This window comes from Acartia tonsa, chromosome 5 (genome assembly GCF_053477335.1).
Source record: "Acartia tonsa isolate MP-2025a chromosome 5, ASM5347733v1, whole genome shotgun sequence".
NCBI classification, from domain to species: Eukaryota; Metazoa; Arthropoda; class Copepoda; order Calanoida; family Acartiidae; genus Acartia; species Acartia tonsa.
The window spans coordinates 17,274,386-17,286,558 of NC_137264.1; the positions used below are offsets into that span (position 1 = coordinate 17,274,386).

The 12,173-nt window shown below is 31.7% G+C and overlaps 1 protein-coding gene across 2 annotated transcripts in view; it reads left to right on the forward strand.

Moving 5' to 3' along the window:
• Nucleotides 1-125: 125 nt before the first annotated feature.
• The window catches only part of LOC145318889 (proton channel OtopLc-like), a 101,459-nt gene continuing 89,411 nt past the window's right edge, over nucleotides 126-12,173 (forward strand). For both annotated transcript variants that reach the window (XM_080160562.1, XM_080160563.1), the window contains exon 1: nucleotides 126-167. In XM_080160562.1, coding sequence (XP_080016688.1) covers nucleotides 140-167 — 28 coding nt within the window. In that variant the 5' untranslated portion in view covers nucleotides 126-139. The remainder of the gene's footprint in view (nucleotides 168-12,173) is intronic.

Sequence of the window (12,173 nt, forward strand, 5' to 3'; positions counted from 1 at the left end):
ATGAGAGAAAAAGTGGGAAAGAAAACTCCTAAAAAAGAGATGGATAAACCCTCATTTTCATGACGTCACATGGCTGATTTTTATACACTTTATCTAGTTACCAAATATGTTTCTTTTTTAGAAGCCAGATAAATCCAAAATGAACGACCTCTGGTACTCAAAAAATGGTAAGTCAAAACCAGTAACATAGTTTTGTTGTGAAGCTCTTTATAGTGCGTATGTAAAAAGGGGATAAATTAAAGAAAACTTTTAGCCAAAGTATCCAGAAAGGCCAAATGTTTCTGAAATTATATTCTTTTTGTAGACACCATATAGAGATTCTTTTTTGTGCATGCTAATCTAATATACAAATAGTAATCATACATATCCTTATTATATTTAAGCTTAACTTTATATAAAATATTTTTGGCACACGTTTGACACGTTTCAAAGCCACACAAAAGCTTCCTTTTTTGTGATAATTTAAGTTAAAAAAGTTGTTTTTATTAAGTGTTAATTTTTACACTAAAAACAACAAACAATACAATTTCCCAGATATTTAACTGGTGGTTCCAAAAGTTAAAAGGGAGCTTCTTATGTTTTAGAATGTTCCAATCGATGAAAATGAAAATAGTCAACGTCATATCAATTTTATGTCAGCCACGACAACTTTTTTTACTAAGCCATATAGTCGACATTAACCCATGGAACAGTTTTGACAGGGACGAGTGAACGAAAATATTAAACAAACACTATTTTAATTTTGGTTGTGATATATCATTCAACATACATAAGTAATAAAATTAGCACGTACACAGGATTTTTTATGGCTTGTACTAGACCTTAAATAGATATAATAAGCTTAGGTGGGTAACTTCACCCTACCCCCGGCTCCCCCCCCCCCCCCACCATTAACACGCCCCCTTACTCATTTTTAAGCCACTGCAGGAGGCCGTAATCCTGAGGGGCCATATCCCTAACCTTACCAAAAATATGTATCAATTTTTAAAAGCGAAGCTTTTCTATAATTAGGGTCGGTCCGTCCGTCCGTCCGTCCGTCCGTCCGAGATAGTTAGCTTTTATTCGTTAATTTAGGCATGTTAGAATTGTCCTATCGATTTCAAACTTTGCATGGTGATTACTGTAGTAGTTAGGTACGATTTAGAAAGCGTAGCAACTCTATAATCATTACCAGAATGTCCGTACGTCCATTTTAAACATGTTGATTTTTCTACTTTTTTAACAACAAATTTTTATGTGATCTAATTATCCGTTTGATCTGATTTTTGGTATGTTGATTCCTGGGACAACAAAGAACAATATTTTAAGCGAAGCAACTCTATAATCAAGTCCTAAAGATGTAAGTATGTCCATAAACATTATCCTGTATCAAGCAGTTTTTCAACAAATTTACTTACAATTTTGCTTCGAATCTTATACTTTTATATTCTGATTATTCAGTTCAGACAGTATACAAGTGTTAATGTCCGTTTGTCCTACAGTTTCAGTGCTTCGCTTTTATGGATGTTGTCATCCTTGTTTTATTATGAATTAGACCAGTGTAAAATTAGCCTAAAAAAGATAAATCAAGCAACTATCTTTGATGAAAAGAACAAATAGATTAAACCAACAGCACGTTCTATTCAGGACTAATAGAGATTTGGTTACTGAAGAAAGATCATTTTTCCCTTATAGTTCTTTCAATCAAAGATCACATATAATGACAGCCCCCAGGGATGAAGGGAACATTGGGATATAAATTTCACTTGTTCCCAAAGTTGTATAAACACGTTAACTTCTTCGTTTGCTTCAATATTTTTGGAACTTTTCATTCAGTTGGTATCTAAACTTTTCAACAAAATGAGTTATTTTTTATCTTCATGTCAGACCAATAGAAGATTTTAATACTTGGGGACCTTCACAATCATAATTTCCATTATAAACAATTGATATATCCCCGTAACAAAAGTTTAGTAACTTAAAATGTATAATCCCTTACATCTCCTGATTTTCCCATAGACTTCAAACAATCATTCTAAGTTTATTTTGCAACATATTGATAATACAAAGTTGTTGACAAATATTTCAGCCACAAAAAAAGGAAAACAAAAGCACATAGATCTATTTTAAGATTGAATTCAATTTAGGAAGCTTCATTGTGGTTTATAATGTTGTTAGGTTAATAGATATGATTGACGAAGCCCAATCTGTCCCACTTTTGAGCAAGACGATTCCTATATGACGTCATATAAAGGGATAAGAAAAAGGGAGGGGGGGGGGGAAGAAAATCATTTCAAAAGAAATGGGAGAAAAGGGAATCGTCTTGCTCAAAAGAGGGACAGATTGGACTTCGTCATATGATTACCTATTGTTGCAATTATAGTGCAACTGCAATATAAGTGATGTGTCAGCAAATCCATTACCGTGGCTCAACACGTAGCGCATCCGCTCGTCTTTAGGGAGGTGACAGGTTCGAAACTCGGCTTAACACCACGTTATAACTAAAGACATTAAAAATAGTCCCCACTGCTACTTCACGTGCGCTACATTAATAGTTAGAGTTGTGGGAATGCCTTAGACTATAACAGGCGCAACTCATTACAATGCACAGTTAGGACTTCCAGACAAAGGTCGTGCAATCAGAAAGTTGGTTGACTGAGGGTGTTACTTACTTAAACCCGAGTTTTTTAGGACAGAAAAGGAGAGATTTAACTTCTCTTAGTTATCCTGGGTTGTTAAAACTGACGATAGGAGTATCATGGCAACAGCCTCTCCCGTATGAGGTTATCGTCTATCGATAAGTGATTTGTCAGCCATGGCTACTTTCATTTATTATGATTCATAAAACAGATGATTGCTGAAACTTTTATAGCTCCAGCTAATTTTACAGTGATATAAAGATTTCAAATACTCTAGAAACGAACCTTAAATAAATCAATCACAAAATATGTGTTACTTGACCTTCATAAAAAGTGTTTTGCTATATGGTTGTTATAGGTTGTTTTGCGGTTGTTACCACTTAGCAGTTGAGTTAAGCTACTATACAAGTGAAAACTACTGAAGATTATTATTTCTTTTTTGATAGAAAATAAAGAAAAATTTTTAAATTTCAAAATACTTATTTAACTCTTAAATAACTTTACTTCTTTGAAGATGATTTCAAAATTCAAATCAGTGTGTCAAAGTAAAACAATGTTAGCAATGTTAGCCTCCGCTACTTCTGCAAATTTTCATCCCTACGCAATGTTTGCCATTTTGGATGTTAGCAAAGTGATAAAAAAGCGAACAAAAATTTGTTAATTTTCAAAAATATTTGTACTCCAAGGTGATCAGTTATACCAAAGCAATTATCGTGTGTTTGTGTATGCAAAGATCTCAAAAACGGTTCCAGAACAAGCGAAGGAGTCCCAAATGTCGAAGTGTTTAAAATATTAATTAATCAAGTATTTGTATATACTATATAGGTTAGGTTATGTTAAGAAATGAATATACAAAAAAACCCGCAGGGGTTAGTCATTAAAAAAACCTATAAGATAGTTTAAAATAGGTTAGGTTAGTTTATGGTAAGTTTCCACTTCGACGCTTGGGACTCCTGCGTTTGTCCTAGGACCTCAAAAACGGCTAACCAAATAGGATGAAAGTCAGATTGTTCAAATGTTATTTCCAATGTTAGTTTGACAGATTTAGGTTATATATAGTGTAGGAAGCCCCACAGAATAAAAGGATTCATAAATTAAAGCCACCCACAGTCGACAAAGAAGGGATGGCGGGAAAATAAAACAAAATTTCTACTGAGAAAATAAAATTAGAAATGAATACTAGATTAAAAGTCGTCTTCTACAATGAAAATCTTAAAACAAGTGTATTTAGATCCAGTTATAGTCTTGTTCCTGTCTAAACAAAATAAAATTGTGATGTAAAATAAAAGAGTTAATTTTAAAGAAAAAAAGGAATTAAATAATTGAAGTAAAGTAATTAGGTATTTAGTTTTTTAAGTAGTAAGTTGTCTAAAAAGTTCTTCAAGACTTTTAAGCAATCTTATCAGTGGTGCTCGTCAGGATAAAGGGTTTTTAATTAGGGCATAACTATTGGGAGCTTTAATCAAGGTTAGGTCTTAGCAGAAGTAAGGCAGCAATTTGTAAAGGTCGTTATTATTACTTCAAGCGGTTTCCCTCACCATAAGAAAATCACCGAACCTTTACAAATATTTATATCTTTTAAATTATCCTCTAAAATTTCTGTTTGAGACAGGAAAAAAGTAATTGAACTTTAAAAATTAAGTTTTATAGCTAAATTGTCTCATCCGTAGGCTTGGGAACTATGGGATGATTCAAAACTAGCAGTGTTTAAAGATTTTAACCAATAATTTTGATCTACAGAATGGGTGACTTTCTCTTTAATCATGAGGGATTTAGAACAATTCATACCTAAAATTCACTAGTTTTAGGTATACCTTCCTATTTCTTTAAACATGAAGAAAAAGTTTAAAATATCAGGCATAAAAATTGCGTATATTATATAAGTAGAATTATATAATAATTATTACAAATTTCTAATGTTAGAATTTCCCAAGTTTTTGCGCCATCTGTAAGTTAACCACATTATTAAATTGTGAATATTAATAGCAGCACATACACATTTATAATACTCCTTGTTAAAATATTAAATTATACCCTGTTAACTTTGCAGGGTTTAAGTTGACCTACATATTCTCCAAATATCTAAAATTGAGAGAGAAAAAGAGATGAACAAGCAAAACATGTTTAACCGGCTTGGAACAGCTACGACTGCATGCTTTTTGCGCTTTTGGATCTGTTTTATTGCTAGTAGTACTATAATTTTTGTCTGAATCTTAAGATCTCAATAGCTTCTGAACCGATTGTGTAATCATTTTTAGGTTAGCTTGACATAGGTAATGTGATGGTTTCAGTCAATTCTATTTACAGATTCAAGTCTTGAGATGGTTTTAAACTATTTTTCTAGATATACTTCCCCTTCGAATACAAAGCCCCATGAACCAGGGTATTAGCCGCTAGTTTAGAGAAAAAGCATTGAAAATAACACGAAAGTAGAAGACAAGACACATAAATAAAATTATAAACAATAAAACCACACAATCATATAAATCAGGAATAAGTGACGTGTATGTCAATTTAATCACTTTATCATACCGACTAGCTTATGCCCCCCCCCCCCCCCTGGAAGCCTCTAGGGGCATTTTAGGTGGGGAGGGGGAATTTCACATCCACATTTTCAATTTAAGTTGTTTTTAACTAAAATTTTTTTGTAGAGGGTGAATTTTTGGGGAGAGTGGATATACCATCCCCCAAACTAGATAAAATTCTCCCTGGATTAATAACAAACTTCATTGTAAAGGAGAACCATATCGGCTCAGCGATTAGCAAGGTCCGTCGCTACAGACAAAACAGCTTACTAGTTTATATAATAGGATAGTAGAATGTACATTAAGATATATAAGTTTTCCGGAATTTTAAAGTTTGGGGGAGATTTGAAATCTGCATTAAATTTTGAGGATTTTTATAAAATTCGTTTTTTTTATAATTCTTTATCTAAAAGCGGAAATGCAATTTCAGTTAAATAATCTTGGCATCTGTGATTGGTGGATTTAAAAAAATCTGCGCTCTAATTGGATGGCGTACATCATTCAACCAATTAGAGCGCAGGTAGTTTAAAATCCACCTATCCCATTGGTCAAAATTAATTAAATTAAAATCAATTTCTGCTTTTAGATAAAGAATTATACAAAAAACGAATTTTATAAAAAAATCCTTAAAATTTGATGCAGATTTCAAATCTCCCCCTAACATTAAAATTCCGGAAAACTTATATATCTTAATGTACATATCATCCTACGAATGTTATTGACAGATATTTATTTTTAATATACAACTTTAAAGTTTCCAGTAATGGTTAGAAATTTTATTTTACAAATTATGTTTTTTCGTGTTGTATCCCTTTTCTATTTTTTTTCAATCGACACACAAATGATCGTGTTAGCGATGGACTTTTTTGGCGTATTCAAAGAAAAAAAATTACTCATTATTGTTGTCTACTGTCTAGCTTGTATATAATATACTCCGTCCTTGAGCAATACACAAATTTGCGAGGACATGACATGAATAAAAACTTTATATTTTACAAGCAAATTGTCATTAAATGGTCCTAGATTAACTTTAATCATAAATGGATAAACGGAAAAAGTGAATAATAGAGCAGATGCTAAAATGTCATAACAAAGAAGGAAGAAATAGAATATGCAAAAACTAGAAAAAATATACGAAACCTATGAATAATAATGTTTATGCCTTTTGAGGCATGACCGAAAGACAAAATACTGCCATAGGAATCTTCACTAAAAATTGTCAGCCTTCTATTTCAATAACAGCCAAGAAAATCACATTTCCCCAATACCGTTAGGGACTGACTGACTGAGGACAGACAAAGTGAATTATAGTGTTGTTTCACCACTAAAAAAATACTATAACTTTTATGTATTGTGATAACTAACAGGTATAATTCTCATAGGGATATTCATATCACCTAGATCGTTGATAATATTAATCCTGTTTTGATCAAACATGCATAAATCACATCTTTATATTTAACATTTTTTAGAAAAATTATATAACAATCGCGGATTTATTTCCTTATAGAGTTTTTGTATAAGACATTACATTTTCTTTTTATTTTCCCGCGACCTTCAGGGGCCGTCCAGGGGGTCTTTATAGACAACAAGGGTTTGGAAACTGTGGATAAAGGGATTATTGAATATATATCTTAAAGATTGAATAATGGCTTTAGAGATAATTTACTACGTAAATCATAGGTAAAAAGCTTTCTCAGGCAAGTCGAAATTATATCAGCTATGAAAATTAAATGCAAAATAAAGTAATTATTATATATATTAAACTGTATGTAAGGATATACGATTTTTTAAAGGGCTTTGGTTAACTTTTTAAAATTCTTATCTCTTCTCCTATTCCTGGTACCTACAATTGTAATTTAAGTATACTGGTTAACAAAATTAATTTAATAACAGCGAAAATGCTTTACAATTCATTATGTTGGCCTTTTGTGTACATTTTAACCTAAAATAAAGCTTTAAGCCTTTTAAATTCAGTTGTCAAATTAAACATTAATTTAAGATATACTTATTTAATTTTAGGGAAATATTTAGAAAAAATAAGTATCCCTGATTTTAAAAGTCTGTCTGGGGTTAAAACTTCCTAAAATGCTTCCCCAAATGATAATTAAGCTCTCTATCCCCCTCTTTTCATATTTTCATCTTTTGAGAAACGAGTTTCTATTTCCTGCAGGGCCTATCCCTCATAAGAGTAAAGGGCTTTCCTCACTCTTGATAAAACAAAATTTGTTTGTTTATGGTTTCTTTTGGTCGTAACCAAATAGTTAATTGCAACTTTTTATACAAACAAAAACACAATGAAATAGCTTTAAGACATTTATAATCTTGGAATAGTATGGAGATGATATTATCCCTCATTATATCCCTCATTATTTAAAAGCTTTCTTTCAATATGTCAAAAAATTGAATCTTATTTTTTACAACCACATAAGAAGATTCGCAACTATAGTATGATATCGTTCTTGATTACTCTGTACTTTTAATTATAGTAATATGTACAAGTAGAAAGTTTAGTTTCATTATAGATAATTATATAAATTATTTCTGTATGTACAGATTTTATACATTGTTAAACATTGATAAAATTTAACAAATTTTTTTCTATAAAAGTAGCGCAGTAATGTCAAATTTTATAAAATTAACCTATAGCAAAAATAATGGCTAATTAAGAAATTTTATCAGTATTGCTTTTATGGAATATCAATTTCTTTTAAAAATATTGAATCAAAACAATATTTATTGGCTTAAACAATAAATTGAGGGAAAAGGGAATGTGATTCTGACAAACAATTATAAGTGATAATTTCCCCTCAACCCCCTTCACTTTTTCTCTCCCTTCTTACCCAATTCCCTATCAGTTACACAAAAAAAAAGTTTTACTCCAACAAAATATCTAATTTTCGGCAATTTTAAATGGAATTAATTGGCTGAATAGCAGCCCCAGAATGAATTAAACTGATAATGGTGAAAAGATGAAATAGTTTCAAAGAAAACTTAATAAACTGCATTGAAAAAAAATCCATTTTAATTAAAAAGAAATTATATTAATTAATAGTTTTATAACTTTGCCCTTGATTAAATGAATTTTGGCTAATTTAAGTTTGATAATATGTTTCATAATGAAACCAAATTAATTATGCAGAGTTATAAAATCTGGGGAAAAATATTCTAAAAATCATGGACTATCCTGAACCCTCTAACCAGCAATCTATTTTAGAATTATAGGGGAGGGGGGGGAGTTGGTGTGCTCGACAAGGCACTCAGATGGAAATTGCCGAATATTATACTTGCAAAAAGGCAATTATAAGACAAGGATATTATGTTCATAAGGAGCGCAGCATCAAAATTAAAAGGAAATATGAAATAGCATAGAAGAGGAAGAGAATGACAGAAATATTTTGATAGCAAACGAGAGAGAGAAGGTGAGATAGACAGAGAGAGAGAGAGAGAGAGAGAGAGAGAGAGAAAGTGTGTGTTAATTTGTTTCCATGTTATTTCATTGACCTCAAAAGCGTAATCATTTTTTATTTTTTTGTATATACAAGCAGCTTTGCCCCTAGCCTCTTGGCTTTGTCCCAAGAGGTAACGGGTAGTCCCCCTCCTTTTTTGATATTGAAATATATCTTTTAAACAGTAACTTGTAGTACTTCATTGATAGACTCCTTAAGGCTAGGGGCTCTTTTGAATCGAACTCGCTCAGTAGGGTTGAACTGCTTCACCCCTACCACAATATTACTCTTTATTAAAATTAAACCCAGAATAATCAAACAAACTCCATAATTTGGTGTCCCCGCCCCCCACCCAAAAAAAACTCGGTTTAGCAATTAGCGAAATCCTTATCTTAGTTTATTACTTAAATACCTTAAAAGAAATTTTAAGCGCCCCACTATTCGTACTTTTGAAGAAAAAAAAGGTTGAGACCTTAAAGGATAAAATTAACAGAATGGCTGCTTCTTAATATGGTAGTAGTAGTTAAATTAGGCAATATGATATAATGTTTTTAAATAAAAACCATAAAGTATAATGTTTAGCCCATTTGATACATAACATTACCTTCAAAATAACAAGCTACAGTCGGTTTTTTTAGGAGCAAAGCTTTTCTTTGATTTCAAAATACCATCATATGGAAAGTTCCGCCAAATGTTTTAATGCTAAAGATAAATGCAGTTTGTGAAAAGTTTATAAAACAAACTTTGAAATTGTCGAAAATGTTTATAAACAACGTTATTTTTTTTCTAGCTCAGAAGCTATCAGAAGTTAAGATTATGTTATAGGAGTGGGGACGAGTTAATATATTATATCACTGTTGTACTTGTAAATTATAAAAATCTCTGCTTCAAGTAATGGTAATGAACATGTTTAACAGTCATATAAACTTACATTCTTACAAATACAGCTGAAAACTGCCCCGATAACAAAAAGTTGTTTATACTTTATGGAAACTTACATAATAATTTTTACCTGCTAGGCTTTTCTACAATTTACCTAAAGTTAAATCATGAAACATGTCTATATGTCGGTAATAACCGCCTTAATAAAAGTTAATTTAGTCTACATAGATTATTGAAGTTATTTGTCGACAGATCTAACTTTTTCATACATTTTATCAACCTAGATGTATATTATAATCGGGGCATTTTTCTTACAATTTTTTAGCTAGCTATTATGTACATATGTATGCAAAATTTCTCATAACTTTCAATTTCATTCCAGCCCCCACCCCCCACTCCCACCCCGCCACATAACCCGACCATATGTTTTGCCAATTCAGGTTGAAACAAAAGAATTTAAAGGTGAGTGAAGGGGCTTTATGTATGCATGCATAAGGATGTGTGTTCTGAAAAGGAAATGGTAAAATGGAGAAATTAGCAATACAGTGGATATTGTGAATAGGGTATTTTTCGTCAATTTAGGTTGCTGATATAGTCCTCAGATATTGGTCAACACTATTTATGAACTTTTTTGGCTCATGGGGTCCACCTAAACTGGTGATAACTTCATGAATTTATTTTATTATTCGTTAAATATTGTTTATAATACGATAAGATACATGATTATTAAGTATAGCTCAAAACCGGATGATATTTATCGGTTTAGATTCTATACTGGGAAAAAAATTGTCCTTCTTTAATCCTTCTTTTTTTCTAGAAAAGTTTTCTCCATCTGTACATTTGTATGTAATGTGTTGGGAATTTAAGAATATTACTTATTATATAGGTTAGTAAAAGTATACATTATATCTACATTGCCACTGATAACTATCAGGAGAAAAGTAGATGGTTGTATGTCTGTGTGTCTACGGATGGTTAGTAAGATCTGTGAAACGGCCAACCCGATAAAAAAAAAATCTTTCTTTAAAAGGCTAGAAAATAAGAAGATTCAAAAAGAAGAACTCAATCGGTACAGTTGCGTGTGAGATTTTGTATATATGTAGATGTGGTTAACACAATTACTCAATTATATATATGAACTAATAATTTAAATATCTTTTTGAATAATTTTCAAAGTATTTCCGTTTAGTTTGATTATACGTGGCTGTGCCCCTAGCCTTATGTGCCGCTCAAATGGAAATAGAATGCGTGATATTGTGAGAGATTCTCGCACACCACGATAAAATGTTTCTCCCAGCTGGCTTATATAACGATACCCCACTCCCCCCACCTAACACTCTTTTTGACTTTACCTTATCCCCTCCACGGACCATGTAGGAACGTATTGACTAATATCTGAGGACTATATATTAAACCTAATTTAATGCACGTTTTCTATACTCATTGCTACTTAATTAAGTTGTCAAATAACGCAGTCTAAAATCCATTTATATCAGGGCACATTTTAATCTTTCCAAAGGATCAAATATTTTGGATACTTTTCTTTACTTTGGACAAAAACTTTGCTATTTTAAGATTAGTTTATATATGAAATGTAAACTTTCTTCAATGTTTTCACACAAATTACATATATGAATGTATGCATATATATGAAATGGGGGATAAAAGAAATTGTTAGCACCCCTCCTTGACTCTCTGAGTTGAGTTGCATGAAAGGGGTTAAACGGAGTAGGTAGAGTGGGAGGGGGGGGGGGGGGGGGGTCGGGGTGTTACTATTAGATGGAAAATTTACATAATAGCAAAATTTAAATTTAGGATTTAAAAATTAAACTTGGTTAGACAAATCAAAAAGTATCTACTCACGTCTTTCCATCTTTCCAAACGACTTTTAAGATTGAGTCGCTTACACTCTTTTATATTATAGTTGCCTATGGGGACAAAGTACATCCCTCAGAGTCAGAATAGCTTTGTTTAGTAATATAGTGTTTTTAATTTAATTAGTATTCCGAATCATTTTCTTTTAATCCGTTTCCTATAATTTTTGGAAAAAAATATTTCAACGCTAAACTAAAATTTTCTTCTGTTCACAGAAACACCGATGGTAAGAGGTCCTTATTCAAATTTAGAGCTTTTCTAAGCAACTAGTCCATACCACCTTACCCCTTAGTCAACCATAGGGCGAGAAAATATTAAAAACCCAGTTTCTAACATCAATCAAGTGTACCATATTCACAGCCAGTTTTCAGTCATAGATGACATAAAATGTACTGTTTAAGTGCAGTAAAAGTATGGATTAAGAAATGTTCTAAAAACCATATGCTACAAATACGCTCCGACTATGTATCGAGTGTTATTACGGATGTCTGTGTGTTGTATCCTACAGTAACGCACAAATCGCACAAGCTGCACCTTACTGTAATAGATAGATATACATCTATTAGTGATTGATAAAATTAACCTTCCCTCGGATATATCATACAATCCTGGTTTCCCCCCCATTATAAAGTATATATTCAGATATTGGACATGCTGAAAGTAAATATAACATTAATCTAGAATTAGTAGTGAAGTGAATTTAATTTTGATTGTTTATATTTAGAATCACAAACAAGTTAGGTATAACTGTCTGCTACAATAGGTTGCCCTATGTGGTAGGTAGTTATATCTATTTGATATATACATATGTAATTCTAGCTTAT